At 35.8% G+C, this 20,760-nt stretch overlaps 2 protein-coding genes across 2 annotated transcripts; one reads left to right on the forward strand and one right to left on the reverse strand.

Annotated features, from left to right (window-relative positions):
* Positions 1–5,849: 5,849 nt before the first annotated feature.
* LOC137714200 (lactoylglutathione lyase GLX1-like) lies at positions 5,850–9,336 on the reverse strand. Its single transcript, XM_068453471.2, has 9 exons — positions 9,234–9,336; positions 8,284–8,393; positions 8,042–8,169; positions 7,831–7,895; positions 7,515–7,733; positions 7,362–7,409; positions 6,937–7,047; positions 6,257–6,409; positions 5,850–6,003 (listed from the first exon to the last, which is right to left on the reverse strand). Exons 1-9 carry the CDS (start codon positions 9,297–9,299, stop codon positions 5,938–5,940), a joined length of 966 nt encoding a protein of 321 aa, XP_068309572.2. The 5' UTR covers positions 9,300–9,336; the 3' UTR covers positions 5,850–5,937.
* Positions 9,337–12,885: 3,549 nt separating this feature from the next.
* Positions 12,886–15,934, forward strand: LOC137716447 (5'-adenylylsulfate reductase 3, chloroplastic). Its single transcript, XM_068455908.2, has 5 exons — positions 12,886–13,449; positions 13,828–13,983; positions 14,109–14,235; positions 14,579–15,392; positions 15,493–15,934. Exons 1-5 carry the CDS (start codon positions 13,377–13,379, stop codon positions 15,721–15,723), a joined length of 1,401 nt encoding a protein of 466 aa, XP_068312009.2. The 5' UTR covers positions 12,886–13,376; the 3' UTR covers positions 15,724–15,934.
* Positions 15,935–20,760: the final 4,826 nt, after the last annotated feature.

Genomic DNA, 20,760 nt, shown 5'->3' on the forward strand with positions numbered 1-20,760 from the left:
GCCTATTTATACAATAGTTCAATGGTAGCTTATATCCGAAGCTAATGCTAACATGACAATTGCCTTATATGGCACATGTATATCCAATACCCCTCAATCTTAACCGGGGTACCCCATATTAAGATTGTGACAATGTCGAAGAAAATTAGTTCCATGTAAACCCTTTGTAAGTATATCTGCTATTTGGTCTTATGTAGGCACATACTGCACATCTGTGTCTCCTTTTTGAACACGCTCTCGAACAAAGTGAAAATATGTTTATAAATGCTTGATCCTTGAATGATGAATATGATTCAAGCTCAAGCCAAAGGCAAATTGATTGTCACATAGTAAAAGAGGTGGATTGGGAACAACAGCACATAAATCACTCAAAATCAACCAAATCCATGACATATTAGCAGCATGTGCAAGAGCTTTATATTCTACTTTAGTGGAACTACGAGAAACAGAACTTGGTTTCTTAGATTGCCATGAGATGGGATTGGCACCACGATAGGCGACATAAACTGTGATAGACCGTCTGGTATTAATATCTGCATCCCAATCAGAGTCACTATAACCTTTAATATTAATCTCATTCCCAGAAGTAAATGTCAATCCATTCTTCATTGTGCCTTGTAAAAACCTGAGAATTCTCTTTACCAAACCAAGATGAACATCAGTATGGGCATTCATAAATTGGCACACGGTGTTAACCGTAAATGCAATATCTGACCTTGTAAAGAAAACTGAACTAGAGATTGAGCAATAGGATACTGAAACTGAGAAGAATAATCCTGAAATGCATGGTTAGCATTGAGTGAATGAGGGGGATGAGCACCTTGGTAAGCATAGTTACCCATGTGTCTGCAATCAATGACAATATGGCATCTCTTGCCACAAATTTGACATTCTTGCACAACCTGAGTAGTTTCATTTCTGTACAGATAAGTCACTGCAGTATGCATCTTCCTTGAACAAATCTAACGTTCAGGAACTACATTTTGTTTACTAGAAGTGTTACATACCAGTAATTGCCAGATCTATTACCATTGAACTTATGTTTATAACCATCATTACCTTTACCTCTGTAACCATTACCTCCAAAATTATTACCAAACTGATTGCCATAGTTATTTTCAGAAGAAGTATAGCCATTATTACAAAAAATACTTAGGTGCCTGATTGACAAAATGATTTAAATACCCATTAAAACCATTGGCATTAGTAAGAGGAAATTGTTGATAAGACTAAGAAGTTAAACTACCTAAATTAGAAGAATTAGGAGCAACAAGACCAAAGCCAAAGTTGGGTGGAAATGGCACAGAAGAACTAGAACCAGTAGAAGAACTAAATACCTGTGAAACTGACTGATATTTAAAATTAACATAAGAAGAAGATGGAACTAAACCATTAACGTACATATTGGTCATGCTTTGAACAAGAGAATGCATCCTAGTTCATATAGTATTTTCAACCCCTAAGAGTTGAGCCATGAATTCTTTCAATGAAATAGGTTTTTCTCTGGTTAATACCACAATTCTAATCATATCAAAATCAATAGGCAAACCACTCAATGCAGCAATAACCAAATCAATATTTGTGATCTTTTCACCAGTTGCAATAAGTTTGTCTTTAATTGTCTTTAGCCTCAACAAATACTTATCAACATTATCACTTCCTTTCTAAATAATGTGTAACTTAGCCTTTAAATGATTCACACTAGCACTAGAGACAAACATATACCTATCTTGCAAGGCAGTCCAAGATTCATGAGTAGTTTTACAACCAACAACATATTCCATGGCATCATCACTTAAAGTGGGAATAAGAATACTCAAAAGAGACTTATCAGTTTTAATCCATGCTTTATATGTAGTACTAATTTCAGTGGCAACCCCTTATTCAGGAGTAAGAACAAACTTGGGAAAACAATGAGACTCACCAGTAAAATGATCAAACAAATCATAGCCACAAAAAACAGAGCAAAATTGAAAATTCCACTTGATGGCATTGTCGTCATTCAACTTAATAGTCAACATTCCCAAAAGATTTTCAAGTTTAACCGAGTCAGTCATCATGCTTGAGTAGAAATTGACACAACACAGAAATATGAGCAGAAAAACCTATTTGTAAAATTGCAGAAAAATCTCCCAAATCGTAGAAATTAACAATAAGAATCTACAATCTTGGTGAACAATTGGTTCTCGACCTTAATTCGTCAACCATTATGAGAATAATTGGCATTGGCCTTCAAGATAACAATTAAATCTTCAACTAAAAACAAGATATGTAAGGCCATCTCCAACCGATCTGGCCAGAGGGTCATAGGGTCGAAAATAGCCCAAAAGGACACGAAAGCTGTTTCCAACCGAGGGCTAGGGCAAATGGCTTGTGGGCTCCACCGGGCCAACAAGGAGAAAATGGCCAACCGGCTGGTCCAACCCAGCCAACCCTGGACCGGGCCAAATGTTTGAAACCAACGACTAGTTGCTGACGTTAGCTAGCTATTTTATTTGAATTTTTATTTAAGTTTTTTTTTTAAATGCTATTTTTTCCCTATAACTTCCAAAGCCATTAAACAACATTAAATAACATTAAGTAACATGAAACAATAGTGTAACATCCCACATCGCCCAGGGGAGTGATCCTTAAATGTATATTCCTATCCCTACCTAGCACGAGGCCTTTTGGGAGCTCACTGGCTTCGGGTTCCATAGGAACTCCGAAGTTAAGCGAGAAGGGGGCTAGAGCAATCCCATGATGGGTGACCCACGGGGAAGTTGCTCATGAGTTCCCAAAAACAAAACTGTGAGGGAATGGTAAGCCCAAAGTGGACAATATCGTGTTACGGTGGTGGAGCAGGCCGGGGAAATGATCCACCCCCGGGCTGGGATGTGACAATTGGTATTAGAGCCAATCCCTGGCCGGAAGTGTGCCGACGAGGACGTCAGGCCCCTAAGAGAGGTGGATTGTAACATCCCACATCGCCCAGGGGAATGATCCTTAAATGTATATTCTCATCCCTACCTAGTACGAGGCCTTTTGGGAGCTTACTGGCTTCGGGTTCCGTAGGAACTCTGAAGTTAAGCGAGAAGGGGGCTAGAGCAATCCCATAATGGGTGACCCACTGGGAAGTTGCTCGTGAGTTCCCAAAAACAAAACCGTAAGGGAATGGTAAGCCCAAAGCGGACAATATCGTGCTACGGTGGTAGAGCAGGCCCGGGAAATGATCCCCCCGGGCCGGGATGTGACAATAGTAAATAATATTAAACAACATTAAATAACATTAAGTAACATTAAACAACATAAAAAAACATTTAACAACATGAAACTTAAACAACATTTTTAAAAATATTTAACAACATAAAACTTAAACGTCTACTACATGCTTCTTTTGGCCCACAACAAGATCATATTATAGGTACTTATTTGTGGCACGAGAACGTATCATCTTATGGCGCCTCATGTACTAATTCAAAGAGATATTACCAGTTCTTGGATTCAAAGGAAAATTAGGCCCATCATATATTTTTGCATAAACCCTTCTTGACCTATTTGGATCCTCTTGGTTGTCATCAAGCTCTTCATTAATATACTCATCTCGCTCATCTTCGACAATCATGTTGTGTAATATGATGCAAGACATCAGGATGAAGTCCAAATTTTCTCGATTTCACCCCCTTGTTGGATCCTTAATGATCTTCCACCTTGCTTGTAGAATACCGAAAGTTCTCTCAACATCTTTCTAGTATGCTTCATGGTGTAAGGTAAATCACTTTTTAGCATCATTCGCAGGGTTTGCAATTGCTTGGACAAGTGTCACCCACTTTGGGTAGATGTCATCTGCCAAGTAATACGCCATGTTGTATTGACGCATGTTGACGTAGTAGTCAAGTTGAGGTGATTTACCCTCCGCTAGGTTATTGAAGAGGGGTGAACAACCAAGAACTGTAATATCATTTTGGGATCCTAGGACTCCAAAGGAAGCATGTCAGATCCATGTGTCAAATGATGCAACCACTTCTAACACAATTGTTGGCTTTCTCGATCTTTCCGCTAAAGCCTCATTGCCATTAAATGGGACAATTCTTCCACTGCCAATGGATGCAATCTAGTGACCCTATCATGCCCGGAAAGCCATGATCTTCAGCTTTGCGAATGAGCCGCTCTAGATCTGCTTGATTTGGTTGGCAGAGGTACTCCTCTTTGTAAAGCTGAACAACTGTTTCACAAAATTCAGCAAGAGTATCAAGGCATGTAGACTCAAACATACCATATGTATCATCCATCGCATCAGCTGGGGAAGCATAGGCCAGCATTCAGAGTGCAATAATAACCTTCTGATGCGGTGAAAAACCAGGGTGGCCTGCTTTGTCCATTTTCTGTCGAAAGTATAGATTGACATGCTAGACATCATGTAGTACACACTACAAGACATGACGCATCATCCGGAAGCGACGTCTGAAATCCTCTTCGTTGTACATCAAGTTAGGGTTGAAATAGTTGTTCATCAGATTTTGATACGCCATCTCTTTATTTTGTGGCTTGTAACCACGACCAGCAATAGAGCCACCGCATTGAGGTTGTTCTTCAGTTGCCTGATAAGCCATGACCCCAACCATGGCTGCCATATATGATGTATTACGCCATGCTTCATTTTCTTCATCGGACTCCTCATCTTCTCGCCTTATCTGCACCCATTTATCTTCCAATTCAAAATTGGAAAAGGACCACCAATTGGAACCCGAAGAGGATCCAAAGTTGGAATTCATTGCAAACTTGAATTGAAAGAGATATTGGAGAGGGCAAAGCTGAAAATGTGTGAATTATAGGCCAATATCCACCCTATTTATGGACATTGGAAGAAAACAAAAATCCTATAAAAAAAAATTCCCACAATCAATTACATCTCGCCACGTGACAGTCGAAATCCTATTCGAAAAATTATTGAAATTACATATCGACAAGAAATCTGGAGAGTTACTCACAGATAGATACATGACACTCGAAATCTGAGACGTAAAAATGGTCTGACACTGTTCATTAAAATATTAATTTCTTGGAGGGCTATAGGGCCAAAGAGAGCCCAACACAGAAATATGAGCAGAAAAACCTAGATATAAAATTGCAGAAAAATCTCCCAAATCGTAGAAATTAACAATAAGAATCTACAATCGTGATGAACAATTGATTATCGACCTTAATTCGTCAACCACTATAAGAATAATTGGCATTGGCCTTCAAGATAACAATCAAATCTTCAACTAAAAGCAAGATATGTAATGATTCATCGAGGCATTGGCCTTTAACATAGATGGATCCAAGATTGTAAACAAACAATCGAAATCCGAAAAAAAAAAAAAAAAAATCCTAAATTTTCGCCACAACATAAATCTGAAATCGAAAGAGAGAATCAAGAAACTCTCACTGAACGGAGCAGCGGAAAGAACCATCCAAAATCAATCGTGCAAGCATATCTAGCTCATGATACCATCTTAACAATCTTGTATAAATTGAAGAACCTGCGACCCGGGAATTTTTAAGCGCATGGATCCTTATGAAGTCTTGGCACTTTGTTCTGAATTAAAAGATCATACCTCGCGGTGAACGCACTGAGGATAGCTTCAAAAAGCTGTTGAAGGGGATTTGAAAGAAAACTTACAAGGTAGGAACAAAATCCAAGTTTGCTCAGTCATAGTAAGGGCAAAATGAATCATTAACCTAAAAACAATAAAGAACATAAAAGAGAAAACCTAATAAGGATGCAGAGACTTATAATCGGAGAAAGTTAATACGATCTTATAGTAGGTATAGTTACTGGTTCTTTTCTTGGATGGATTGTTAGTTGAATATTGACTAGAAACAAATACACATTCGAATCAGGGCTTCTTTATTCAACTAGAATTACATGAGCAGAGTACACAAAAATTACAAATACACGAGCAATACCAAATGCTAAGGATTTTGCTTCATCTCTCTTTCTTCAATTCTTTTCTGGTAGTCTTCATTGTCTACCAACACCTACAGGGTTAACAACGAAGAGTGTTTCTGTAAGCTTGCGCCCATAAAAAAGAACATATCTTTGAGTTATGTAATGAAAGGAGATTCAGGTCGCCTTTGCGGGTAACTCAAGTCATTTGAAAGTGTGACGCAATGAGTTAGGATTATGATAGACTCAGGTTTCAATTCTTTCCAATGTACATAGCAAAACGAAAGCATGACAGAATCAAATTATCAAAGAACATAGTTTTCATGTGGTTTTCTAGCTCCTTACCGTTTGAAAGCCATCTGTATCAAGGAATCCAGTGATTTTGGTGTCGATTTTTGGGATTGGACCTGGTGGTAATATTATTTCCCCTCCAACTTCCTTGATTACCAGTCTTACAGCTGCTGCGCTCTTGTACACATCATTAGTGCCAATAGCAACCTTCAAATACAATTTTTGAACAAAAAATAAAATTAGAACATAGAAATCAATGACCAGGGGCTTAATTTTTAATTGGAGTTACTCAACAAAACCCAAGACACAAGGGGAAAAAAGAGAAGAGGTGCGATTTAATCTCATTCGGGATGATGACTCTTAATCAAGAGAAATTCTTTAGTCCAGTTTCCAAATTATGGCCAAATAGAGAGAGAGAGAGAGAGAGAGTACAGGGTTTGGTGGGCCTGAAAATCAAAGGGCGAGGCAAGTATGATTTTTGTGTTTGTAGAGTTAACGTGATCCGGTTTCTAGACATTATAACTTGACAATTCAAATGAGATGTAATCACATATTATTGAAGACAGGTTCAAGATTTTGCTTCAAGCCATAAAGCAAGAAAGCAAGAAAGCAAGAAAATCCAAATTCCTTGGATTTTGAATTAGAGAGTCAAAGAGAGTCAAAGTCGACATGCTTTGCAATTTCTTTGACTGTGTTTTGAATGAAAGAAAAGTATACATGCATATGTAGCTTACCTGTGCATAACCATTTCCTCTTCTATATGCCGTCACATCATAATTGTATTTCAGCTCGATAACAACTGTTTGAGTAAGATTGGATCCGTACCCCACCATACCTACGGTATACTGCACCACAAGATATAGTTAATATAACATTTGTTTTGCCTAGATTCTAAGGTATAAAAATAATTCCATCACAATACTGTAATTTAGTAGTTTTTTTCTCAACTTATATGTGAGACATAGGTTTAATGTCCTTGGTAACGAATTTGATATCAATTTATGACTGACTTATTGTTTAACTTAGTCCAAATTTTCACTTTAAATCAATTTATAATTAGTTCATAATGTGACTTGGTCTAAATTTTCGCCAAAAATATCATTGTATAAAAGAAAGTATACAAATGAACTATAGTGGTAAAATAAAAATATATATTTACCCGCTCTTGAGGGAAGTCAAACGTTTGTAGTAGGTTCATGCCCAAGGACTGCATGGCGTTTCAGCATAAAAATGCAATTGTGTAAGCATTCTGATGGTCATAGCTAAGATCAAATAAGGGCTTATTTATTTATGAGAAAGTACGCAAATAAACCTTGTTGTAGAACTCAATAGAGCGATCTAAATCAAGAACATTAAGACATATATGAGAAAGTGGTTGTGGAGTTGGCGGCCTCTGGAGGAGCTCCAAACTGTAGCCGTCGGGATCGTTCATGAAGGCGAAAACGGTTCCCTCTCCCCCATCTACGAGCGGCCCAGGTTCACGAGTGATCACACCACCACTAGCTCGAACTTTTTCAACAGTGTTGTAAATCTGCAGGTTGATTAATTCGCAGAAACGAAAATGTTACCCAACGGTTAGTACTCCTCAAAAGCTTAAGCGAAAGTTTAATGAACAAAATGATACACACATCTTGGGTTGAAATTCCAAAATGACTAAAGGCTGTCCCAATGTCTAGCTTGTCCACTGCATTGTCTGTGAATTAAGATTGTATGAGTACATACATGCATAAAATATTAGGGTTTCTGCTCTCGAGTTCAATGCTTCCTTACCAGAAGATCAAATTACCAAATATATATTGAGCGATTAGACAAAGTTTTGGAGTGAAGAAATTAACATACGATGGTCTGTGAGCCCTATGACAAACTGAGATTCTTCAGGTCCAAACCCAACGACTGCATTCGAGTATTTTTCTGCTGGGAAATTTTTTTTACTGAGTACTTTCATTCCAAAAAATTCTGTGTAAAACCTGACAATTAATATTATGAGAAAAAAAAAATTAATTAATTATATATTAAACAAGCGTAAACTAAAACAAATTTGCATGCATGCAAGAATATACTTTGCCAAGGTAAATACGTACTTAATGGTGCGATCGAGATCACCAATTCGGATATTGGCACGGAGGAAACTATGATTATCTTTTTGTATCCATTCTAACACATCATCATGGGCTACTGCCCGAGCTACAAACTGAACCGTATATTATATATACACAGTTACACATGTACACAGCAAGACAATTCAAATAATTTAATTTTTGAATATTGTAGATATCAGTATTTTGAGAAAATGGGAGGAATGATCCCTGAACTATGATCTAATTGTAGTTTTGATCCCTAAATTAAAAATTCATTAAACTTGATAAAATGTGGAGGAATAGTCCTTCGTTACCAATTCCGTTAAATTTTAGTTAAAAGTGTTTACTCGTTAGTGAAAAGTGTTTGCAACAGAAAGTGCAGGCCTACCTCATCCCACCAACCCTCGTAGCCCACCCTTCGCCTTCAATCTTTGATACAGTACTCCCCACCAACCTCCCACTTCCAACCCCCAATCGCTAATGCCCACTCCCCAGGACACCAATCTGTAGCCCACGGACCCGAACCCCGAACCCGCATCCCACAAAGACCACGTCATTAAATTAACAGAAAATCTCACAGAGTTGGTATAGAGGGACCAATGCTTCACATTTTGTTAAATTCAAGGACCAATTCTAATGAACTTCTAGTTTAAAAATCAAAGTTACAATTCAATCATAGTTCAGAGACCATTTTTCTAATTTCCTCCATTATTTTTATAGAACGCAGAAGAATAGAATTTTAAACAAACAATAATATCGACATTCGTCAAGCCTATTCGACTAAAAGTACGCCACAAGATTAACGATTCTAATTAGAAGACGATTATGAATAATCTGGATAATTAAGTTGCTTAGTTACAAAAAACTAGAAAAAAAAAATGTAAATGATGATCTTGACATTGTACATTTTACAAACAAAGATACAAGTTAGGTCATAAACACAGAGAGCTTACCAAACAGAGGAACAAAAGAATAGCACAGACCAACTGCTCGTACTTGATCACCATCTTCGTATTCATATTTTTCTGGACGCTGAGGAAAATGTTAGAATTAATGTAAGAGATGATAGTTACAAAACTTGTATAGATTCTGATATGTTCTTGTCCTCTATATATAAACTCATGGGTTTTTCTGACTTTTCATCGATTGAAAAATGGGTAGACCATATTGCATATATAATAATCCTCGGCCGTCGATATCGTGGCTATGTATATAATTCTATCTTGGCCAAATTATGAAACTTAATATAAAGTTGAGCGGTTCTTTCGTACCCTCTTTGACTTGGCTAGATATTTGTCTCTAGGTTGATCACAATTCATGTTAGACGGTTAGTTATTTACTCTTTAAGAAAATGGATCTTTAATTTTTTTCTAAAATAGGTATTACTTGTGAGACTTACTCTATATCGAATTTCAATGACTCGAACCGTACATTTTGTAAGTCTTGATTCATAAATCATCGTTACAAAAAATCAATTCAATCCGAAACTATTTGCCTATTTAATTATCACAATAAAATTCATTGCTTCTTATAAAACAAAGTATTCCTTAATTTTTTTGATCTTAATTAGATGTTTCAAATATTTCCGAATTAATTGATATTTTACAAGGATGATCTTAGAGGTGTAACTTAAAAAATAAACGATTTAAATCGTTGAAGTTTGATGTGATGTGCGTCCAACAATTAATCGTTTTTATATAAAAATTGAAATATCCTCCTTTAAAGGCCTCTTTTATATATATATATATATATATATATATATATATGTATATATATATATATGTATATATATGAGATTTTGAGGTTGATGCACTTAATTTAGAACTATTGATTTTACATAAAGTGAAAAGGATGGCATAGATTTGTCCCTAGATTACGTATACTTTTTACCTAATTAATTCTCTGTTTGAATTTTCTCGACTATGAAGTATTCAGTACCGTCATCAAAAGAGAATAAAAAATTCAACATACAATGAATTCTCTGCCAAATGTCTTTTTTCTAAGCACTCTAATAGAATAACTGAAACTATGGTCTGTCAAATTTCTTTTTTCTTAGCCCTCTAATAGAATAACTGAAAATATGGTCTAATATGGTTCCGTTTGTTAGCTCAGATTATATTGACTATTTTAGTCGGATATGATAAATAATCATTGAATAATACTCATTAAATTAGTCGGGCATTTAATTCTATATCAAATTATTTGTACATCGAATAATAGGTCAAACAACAATAATTTCTAGAAAATTAAAAAATTATTCCTGTTAAAATGGAAAAAAGAAGAAAATCAAAGAAACAGAAGAGAAACAAAAATTGATCATCATTACACCAACAAAATTGAAAAAATAAACATTAAAAAAAGAAGGAAAGAAACCCAGGTTCTCTCAAAGGAGAGACTTTTCAGTGTGACTAGCACACGAGGTGTTACACCACGTATCATTATATAAATGGTAGGATTTGTGTGTTAAAAAGTTAATAACTTAAAAAATAAAATTTCTCACCACTTATATAAAAACATGTGATGTACCACCATGTTCTTGTCACAATGAAAAATTTCTACTCTCAAAGTCATCCTTTCTTCATCATCTTTCTCCCGCATCAAATCTCACCCTCCCATGCGAACCCACTTCCTCATTTCTTCAATCTCCCAAAACCCACCTCGATTCACCAACCAAAACAATACTACTAAATAAATTGAAGATATAAATTGATGAAGAAAAGACATCAATTTGCAAGGAAAAAGACAGATCAACTAATTTCAACATAGAGATCAGAAAGAGAGCGGAGAAATAGGAGGAAGACAAACCAAGTATAGCAGATGAAATTCGTGAGAAGGAAGAAGAACAAAGCACATCAAATGGAGTTTGCAATGAATAGGAAAAGTGAAAGGAAAAGGCGCATATTTGTAACTGTTTGATCAAAATCCAACGGTCTTTGTTGTTGGGTCAGAAGGATCCTGATCTCCTGCTTAGGAAAGGATCCGATTCCCGGAGAGAGAACGCAAATTAGCTTTAGCTTTTGAACCTGCTTAAATATCCTTAGCTTTTGGTGAGTATTAAATATTTAGCAGGTGTGAGCCGGACTAAATGAGTGGGCCCGAGATATTTAATCGGCTGGCTATTTACCAATATGATCCTTTATGGATTTTTTGGGGAGGATTCTGGGAATTCGTAAATCGTGTTTGTTCATTGTACATCAAGCTGTTTGTTTTTGTCAGATATTGTTGTATTTAATTTTAAATAAAAATATTTAAAATGATTTCTAACCACATGATAAATGATGAACGAATATGATTCACGGATCCCCGGGATCCTCACAAAGAGGATTCGGCTATTTAATCCAAAACTGCACCAAACAAGTCTCCCGCACTATTATTCCTATCCGAGGTCTAATATGGCGTACTAAACGAGGCATATAAGTACACCCCTTGGAATTCCTTGACTAAAACCCATCATGGTAAATTTTATTGACAAAAACTCAATGACTAACCCTCCAACTAAGCAATATCTATAATTAGTTTTTTTTTTTTTTTTTTTTTTTTTGTTGAAAGGGAGATTTTATTAAACAACCAACACACAAAGGCCCAAGTACACTTACAAAAAAAGGGCCTAAGACTAAAGACAAACATAAAGAGAGCCCAACAAACAATATGACCCAAAAAAGTACACAGTAGTTGAGAAGCTTCCACTGTCATCTCCACCATTAGATTTCCAGTCAATCCAAACGATTCCCTGTCCACCGCCGAGTATTGCCTCACCATACGCCACCTCCAACCCTGATATGCTACCTGAGCACAACCATAAACAAGGGATAGTCGGCAACAAAGCGAGATAAGCTAACTACCAATATGAAACTTTATGGAAACCCATGAGCGACGCTGCTGGAACCGGTAGACAACAAAGAGAAAGTGATGGTGTTGGAAACACCCGAGTGTAAACACCAAAACTCTACACACAATCTTAACAGGAAACATGGTTGCATATCGAACCAAGAAAGAGTCAGGAAGAGGAATAACCTTGGGGGTAAAGGAATTGGACATACCAAAGTTAAAATTTGGGAGAAACAACAGTAGAGGCAAGGAAAAAGAAGGAAAAAGGAGAGAAGAGGACACGATAGCTGACTTCGGTCGAAGCTGGGGTCAGCGCCACCGAAAAATCTTAGGTGTAAAAATCTCATACAAACAGTGAGAAAGACTTTCAGTTTCTGAGAGAAAATCTCTCACCTTGGAGAGAAAGGAAAATTTCATATAGCATATATATGATTAAGTTTGACTTGGCAAAATTTGCATCTTTGGATTTCCCAATTACGCCTAATAACATTGACTTTATATCCTTTACTTATTATCTATATTTATTCTACATTATTTCATTCAATTAAATTTTTTCAAATAGCATAGGGGTGTTTTCATATAGGTAATTAATTAAATAATGTAGACTAAATATAGATAATAAGTAACAAAGGCGTAATTTGGACATCTAAAGATACAAATTTTGCCAAGTCAAACTTAATTATGGATATTGTTTTGTTGAAGCCTAGTCACTAGGGTTTTTGTTAGGAAAATTTACCATGATGAGTTTTAGTGAAAGAAAATTGAATTCCAAAAAGTGTACTCATATTTTCAGTTAGGGATGTTTTCATATGGGTGTTTTCATAACTAAAAATTGTACTTCTATTTTTTCATATACATTTTATGATTTGCTAAATTGTATATAAAAAATGAAAGTACAATTTCCTATTTATAAACGAAGAAGAATATCGTATTTGTAGCAAAATCATAACTGAAAATTTGTCTACAAAATATTTTGTAAAGTTATGATTTTGGGTGTTGCTAATCCTAGGCCCATGGACGTTGACGTAATAACCTTTGTTGGGTCTGGGCTTAGCACCGCAACCTGGTTTTATTTTGTTTTATTTTTAGCATTATTCTTTAAATAAAAATGTAGAAACTTCATGAACGAACTCGCGTCCAGGTTCAATGAACCGTGACACTCGTCAACTGTTTCCCGTACCCCATCTTAATGCTTTTCCTGTGCCCTCCACGCCAACACATTACAGACCCTCTCTCTCTCTCTCTTTCTAAGCATTCAAATTTCTCTCATGGCTTTCGTAGCTACGTCTCCTTCCACCCAATCATTGCTTCACGCTTCGCTATCTTTCCACGAGCCCAAAGGTAATTCTCTCTCCCTCCTTTAATTTATTTTTTTCCCTTTTTTTGTTGATTATTTATTTATATTTATTATTGTTTGCAATGTATGCGGTTCTTGATAATGGGCTGTCTGAGCTAACTCTGATCTCATCGACTTTACTTGTTGGTTATGAAATTTGAGTTGAATTGGTGCTCATGATCATGCAATGAGAAATGTGAATACCCAAATGATAAATTTGTTTAATTATTTATTTAAATTTTGATTCTTTGGGATTGAATTCTTGGAAATTAAGGTTAATTTTTCTGGGTTTTGTGTAATTTTCTTCTCTGCTCTGCAATTTGTTTACTTGAATTTGAATGGGATTTAATGCATTTTTTAATTTGTTATTTCAAACCCATTAGCTCAATGGACATCTTCTGTGAATCCGTCGGATCAATTTTCGTTTGCATCGACGGCTGTGGCCTCTTTCCAGAGACCATCATTGGCAAAACCCCTTTCCGCAGAATCGAAAAGGAGCAAATCAGTTGTTCCGCTTGCTGCAAAAATGGCATCTCCAGGTATACATGTGTGAACTTGTAACTGTTGTATCATTGTGAGAAGCTTGAAATTAATCTTTTCGTTTTCTCCTCGAGCGAGGACGTGAAGGAATTGCTGTGTAAATTGATTGTCGGAATTATTGTAGATGTTGACAACAATGTGGTAGGAGAAGATTACGAAAAACTGGCAAAAGAGTTGGAAAACGCTTCCCCACTTCAACTCATGAAGAAGGCTCTTGACAAATTTGGGAATGACATTGCCATTGCTTTCAGGTAAATCCACTTTAGTACTAATTTCTTGTTTCTGGTAAATGAATTAAATTACTAAAAACTGAAGCGCGCTCAGTGTGGGGCTCGAACCCACCAACTAAACTAGACGGGCTTGTTATCTGTAATACTATTTTACAGAGTGTTTTATGGAATCTTTTCCATCTTACTTTCGAGGTTTTCAAAACGAAAGGGAATTAAACTTTTTCGTAAGTAAATCAGGACAAGCGGCTAAGAAAATATTTCAATGCATACGTAACAATTAGCGGTAACAATTTCTAGAGGTTTACCTGAGTTTATTTCATTTAGGATGACAGAAATTAAGTTTAGTTAATGTTCATTTGTGCAGCGGAGCTGAGGACGTCGCCTTGATCGAGTATGCCAAACTAACAGGTCGGCCCTTCAGGGTATTCAGCCTGGATACTGGGAGGCTTAACCCAGAGACATACCAGTTTTTTGACACTGTTGAGAAGCACTATGGCATTCACATTGAATACATGTTTCCTGATGCTGTTGAAGTTCAAGCACTGGTGCGAGGCAAAGGACTGTTCTCATTCTATGAAGACGGCCACCAGGAGTGCTGCAGGGTAAGGAAGGTTAGGCCTTTAAGGCGAGCCCTTAAGGGTCTTCGTGCCTGGATCACTGGGCAGAGAAAAGACCAGTCTCCTGGCACAAGAGCTGAAATTCCGGTTGTCCAGGTGGACCCATCGTTTGAAGGAATTGATGGTGGAATTGGCAGCTTGGTGAAATGGAATCCTGTTGCCAATGTGGAAGGCCATGACATATGGAACTTCCTCCAAGTCATGAATGTACCTGTCAATCCTTTGCACTCGCAAGGATACATTTCAATCGGGTGCGAGCCATGCACAAGGCCGGTGCTGCCAGGGCAGCATGAAAGGGAGGGAAGATGGTGGTGGGAGGATGCTAAGGCAAAGGAATGTGGCCTCCATAACGGAAATATCAAAGAAAAAGAGGCGCTGCACCTCAATGGCAATGGGAATGGGATCTCAACAACAAATGGGAGTGCCAATGTCCCAGACATCTTTAACAGCAAGAACTTGGTTTCCTTGAGCAGGACTGGGATAGAGAACTTGGCTAAACTGGAAAACCGAAGTGAACCTTGGCTTGTTGTGCTTTATGCACCATGGTGCCGTTTCTGCCAGGTGGATACTATTCACATTTTATTAACATGGTTGCCTTGTAAAGCCGAAAATGTGTTGAGTTTGATTGATCTAACTTGCTTCGTTTCTCAATTGTTTGCAGGCAATGGAAGGATCATATGTTGAATTAGCAGAGATTCTGGCAGGAACTGGGGTGAAGGTGGGTAAGTTCAGAGCTGATGGGGAACAGAAGAAATATGCACAGCAAGAACTGAAGCTGGGGAGCTTTCCAACAATACTCTTCTTCCCCAAGCACTCGTCAAAGCCCGTCAAGTATCCATCAGAGAATAGGGATGCAGCGTCGTTGTTGGCCTTTGTGAATGCTCTCCGGTGAGAACTCGATGCACCTGATAACTGTTAGGGGAAAGCACCGGCACAAGAAACTGTTCTTGTTAGTCTTAGACAAATTCAGGCAGTACTTATCTGAATATCAATGGAAGTGTTTGTGGTGTACTTAGGCAGAGTAGGCATGTAGTGTAAATATGGTGGTAAGATCTCAGCTGCATGTTTTGCTGAATAAAAAAGGGCCTTCATCTTTTGTAAAACCATCCTTTTGGAGCTGACCAGTGGATTCCATCTTCTACCTATTCCCCCAAAGTTGCAGTCGATGAACTTAAAGCCTTAACAGTATAAACCTAAGGAAAGAAGTAAATTTAATAAGCTGTAGTCCGCCGATTTAGTTGCTAAATTATTACGCCTAGTGAAATTAAGTTCTTAAACTATATTTTTTAGAAAATTAAGTCCTTAAAATGTATTAAAAACTGCTTATTTCATCATTGCTATAATATTAGAAGCTATTCTATTTTGTTTATTTAAGTCGCATGAATTGCACGTGACATGTTTTAAAGGATACTACAATTATTTTCTTGGTCATAAGCTCTTATCGTTGTATATAGGTTAGCGAATCTATTTGACAATTTATTCTTTAAAGTTGACTCTATACACTATTTATTGAAGAAAAAAATTAGTTAGTAAACTCATTAAAAACTACCGAACTATTCTCCAAAGTGTATCACATACAAGTCAGTTACTTATGGTAGAAGTGAAGTTGACAATTAAAGTGGGGAAATTAGGAACTTAATTTTTGGTCGAATAATATTTCAGGACGAAACCGACACATTACTTTTCAATATGTGAAAGCCTCTTGGGTCTTGGCAGATCAAGAGTGAGCGTTTCAAATGAAATCACAATTGAAAGCATCCACTATATTGGATTCTGACTATTTATTTTTTATTTGTTTTATATTTTTAAGTGGGAGGTCTGTGAAGTAGATCAGACGAAAGTAGAAAAAGTTTATGATTTTGATGAAATGGAAACATCTCTTTTTCATTTCTCTTTACCTAGTTCATATGTTTGTTTTCTGTGTTCCGGCAAGGAATAACTCGGGATATCTAAATAATTGTTTTGTGTGTTCCGGCAAGGAATAACTCGGAATATCTAAATAACTACGGTCAAATAGCAAGTGATACAAACATACACATTTCAAGCTAAACTCAAATTGTTTTTAGTGATGATCCCCTTACCTACATAGCCATTCTTGCAAATTCGGGCGTTGGGGGGGAGAGGAAGCACCAATCAATATGGATCCACTTCATTCTTTTTGTAATGACGATTCATTCTACTCTTCTCTTAATGAGGAAATTCCAATCGTTGTTGAGTTAATTGAGTGTTTTTTTTTTGTTTGTACTACAAATTATTTTTATTGATCCAAGTCATAAAGAAACCACTAGTGGTGATTCATGAGAAACAGTATATCCGATTGTTCGCATTTTCTATCTAAAAGCCTAACATATAGACATTAACCTCTTGTCACACGCCTATGCGTATGGTACTTAGCTCACTTTCTATTTGAATGCCTAACATATAGACACTACCTAGTCTCTTGCCACATGCTCACACGTGTGGTAATTAGCTCTTTATTACTGTTTTTGTCTTAATTTTACTTATTTTAGATATTATTATTTTGTATTAATATTTCAAAAAATAATAAATTTACTAACCACCCTACATGGTTTTTTCTGTAAATTTATTTTTTGAAATCTTAGAGGAAGAAGGACAATTGAGTATCATGAAAGCTTCACCTTTTTATATCTTTTCCTTTTGTATATATATAGATAACCGGTAGTCTGGTCAATGCAAACAAAGGAGCACTCAAACAAACGAAGGAGCACACTGTATTAGAATGCAAGCTGGATTGGAATTTTCGATTTTCCCATTAAAGTTTTTGTTTGAGAATTTTTGAATGAAGGTTGTTTTCACATACCTTTTTAGCTTCTCACACACTTTTCTTTATTTATGGTCATTAGATTAAACAAATCAAGCGAAATCAATGATCAAGATTTAATAGAAGTGTGTAACAAGCTAAAATGAATGTGTGAAATTACTTCTCTTTTCTAAAAGATTAAGTGAAAATTAAAACACATAGAGATTTCGAAAATTCTAAATTTCAGAAAACTAAAGAATCACACAAGAACTAGTGTGGGTCTGGATGCTTGCAATGCGTATGAAGATGAAATCCTCTTCTTATTTATTCCAAATTTTTGGGTAGCCATCCCAAAGTTGATAAACTTTGAATTTTTTTTTCTTGATGTGGCGTGCCGTTGAATTTTCTCAAAGATTGGTCGACAGAGACAAATTAAATATAAAATAGCAGCAAACTCCGAGTTAGCATGCACCAATACGTGCGCGAGCGCGCATACACACATGTATGTATAAAACGAGGACTCACGAGCGACAACAAAGAGTATAATCACCCAAAATCTTGTTTTGTAAGGAATAAGATTCTCACCCTTCTTAATCTCTCTTCCCTTTCATCTCCTTTTATTTAAACGGTTGCGATTATGCCGCGTCTATATCTTGTTTTGAATTTTTTTTAATATAAAGAATAAGACAAAAAGAAGAGTATTAGAAGAGGAAATGGAAATGGATGGTAATAAAAAGGAAGAGAATCCTACTCCGTTTTGTTAAGCATCCAGATGGCAGTGCATTGCTAATTAATAATATATCAATCGTTAAATGAGATCGAACCACGTATAAGCCTTATCGAAGCGCAATGTAGGTAGATTAGAAGACCAAGTGTCACAAAACAGTTCCATCGTCATTTACATATAGAATGGACATTGAAGAGGACGCATGAATTATGGTCCCACTTGTTACGTGACTCATACAAATAACAATATACATTTTTAATTAGAGAATTATTATTAGCACTTCAAAAATCTCATTCTACACTCCTCACAAGTGTATTTTTCTTTCTAATTATAAAATGCTTGGAGTGCCAAATGAAATTTTTGAAGTACTAACAATTCCCTTTTATTATAAGACATAGACTTACATGAAACGATGTTTTCCGCTAGTTAATTCTCTTTAATGAGGGGGCTTGTTGCTGTTGTGCTTAATTTATTTGAGTGATTTCTCTCTTTTATAAAATCACAAGGGATTTTAATTATAGTGCTTTCAATGGAAGCACTTTTGTTAGAAGAGTGTTGAAACTTTTATTAAAAATAGAAGAAAAGCACTTGAAAATACTTTTTGAAGTGGTGTTTCTTTGAAAAAGCAACATAACCTAACTACTTTGTAACATATAAACACTTGTAACTTTTTCTTTTAAACGTTGTGAGAAGTACTTTTGAACATCTAAAAGACTTTTAAAAGAACTTCCAAACATACAAATGTCGCACTGCTGAAAACTACTCAACATGGACAATTCTTATTCTATATAGGGTTAACTCTTCAATAGTTCGAACTATTAGATAGTCCGACTTTATATCCATTAGATTAGGAAGTAAGCAAAAATAATATTTCCTCAATTCAATTTTGTCCGTTCATTTCTCGTACTACTAAATAATTTGGACTATTGAATGATAATTGTTCTATATTGTTGGCCCTAAACCCTATATATATCTCGGATAAATATAGGTTGGCACCCTATGAAATTTAACAATGTTCTTGCTTTATCAATACCAAACGCCTAGGATGGCTTCGACAATGTAGCACACCTTTTTTTTTTTTAAAGATGCATCTCCCTTTAGACGGTTCAGAAAAACATGCATATCAAGCATATGTTAAAGATAACTTTAACGAAAAGCTTTCGGTACTGTTCATTTTAACGAAAAATTACATTTTTACACTAAAAAGTCAATCTTGATACTATTCACTAAATTTACCATTTATTTTGTCTTTATCGTTAAAACTCAAAGTTTTCAATCCCTTTTTATTAGTTTTCTTTATGTTAAATGCCCTTTGCTAGGGCAATAATGTAATAGAGGATACATGATACGTGCTATGAAAATATTTGGAAAATGATTTTGTGTAATTTTTTTTTTAATGAACGATATTATCTATATTAAGAGGAAGGAGGTGGACTAACCCTTACAAATAGGCACCAATAATGTGGTTTAAATTCGTCTTTGGCGAAAATCAAACCTAATACCTCTCACTTACAAGTGAAAGAATATTACTAAACTGTAGTACTAAGTGACTGATTTTGGGTAATTAAGAATATACAAATTTAAAAGGGAAAAAGAGAAGAAGAAAAAAAAGGGTCGATAAGATATATGTTTTTGCAGGTTCGTCTCAACCAATTATAAAAGCAAACTACATTTATAGCTTTCATCCCGAATAGGGAATATGGGATGCCATTTCATTTGACGAGTAGTTAGAGGTTGCTTCAATGAGACTTTAAAATCCCACCAAACTTCGGATTTGGATCCTTTCCTGAGCTTAGGAGGCTGAGCTTCCTGAGCAAATCATATGGGTTGTTATATTTTGATTCAATGATTACAATTATTATAATTTTTAAAAGGACCTCCTATTTGTAGTCGTTGGATCAAAATCTAACAGCCCGTGTGATTTGCTTAGGAGGTCCTCCTAAGCTCAGGAGAGGATCCAAATCCCCAAACTTCATTGGCAAACGCAACTTATAATGGAGATGTATTACTCTATACCAGGACGTTATATTAACGTTGAATCTGTTATATGTAAATTGTTAGGAAACTGTTATTAGCACTCTAATAATCTTATTTTACAATTCTTATAAGTCTATTTTTCTTTTTAATTATAGAAATTTGGAGTGCAAAATAAGATTTTAGGATTGTCAATAACAATTCCTAATTGTTATACTATAATGAAAATTTTGTATCTTAGTGGAGCCAAGATAACCAGTCAATGAAAACCGATTAGATATGGGGTTCTATTTTATCTACATCTTAGTGAAGCCAAAGATATGCGAATGGGTAAATTAATTTTTGACTAAAATATCTTATAAATCCAAAGTCAAAATGTGATTAGAAGCATTTTAGACATCTAAAAAGACAAATTAGATGTTAAACTTAATTAATGAATTTGTTGAACAAACGAGTTAGTGGTTGAG

This window comes from Pyrus communis, chromosome 3 (genome assembly GCF_041283825.1).
Source record: "Pyrus communis isolate YQ-2024b chromosome 3, ASM4128382v1, whole genome shotgun sequence".
Lineage (NCBI taxonomy): Eukaryota > Viridiplantae > Streptophyta > Magnoliopsida > Rosales > Rosaceae > Pyrus > Pyrus communis.

What these genes read in the sequence shown, in the direction of transcription:
- LOC137716447 (XM_068455908.2), top strand. Translation starts at nt 13,377, where the DNA reads ATGGCTTTCGTAGCTACGTCTCCTTCCACCCAATCATTGCTTCACGCT. An exon ending in ATCTTTCCACGAGCCCAAAG is followed by an intron (nt 13,450 to 13,827) that starts GTAATTCTCTCT and finishes CAAACCCATTAG; the next exon opens with CTCAATGGACATCTTCTGTG. An exon ending in GACATTGCCATTGCTTTCAG is followed by an intron (nt 14,236 to 14,578) that starts GTAAATCCACTT and finishes TCATTTGTGCAG; the next exon opens with CGGAGCTGAGGACGTCGCCT.
- LOC137714200 (XM_068453471.2), bottom strand. Translation starts at nt 9,299, where the DNA reads ATGAATACGAAGATGGTGATCAAGTACGAGCAGTTGGTCTGTGCTATT. An exon ending in TTGACTTCCCTCAAGAGCGG is followed by an intron (nt 7,048 to 7,361) that starts GTAAATATATAT and finishes CTTGTGGTGCAG; the next exon opens with TATACCGTAGGTATGGTGGG. An exon ending in ATACAGATGGCTTTCAAACG is followed by an intron (nt 6,004 to 6,256) that starts GTAAGGAGCTAG and finishes TTAACCCTGTAG; the next exon opens with GTGTTGGTAGACAATGAAGA.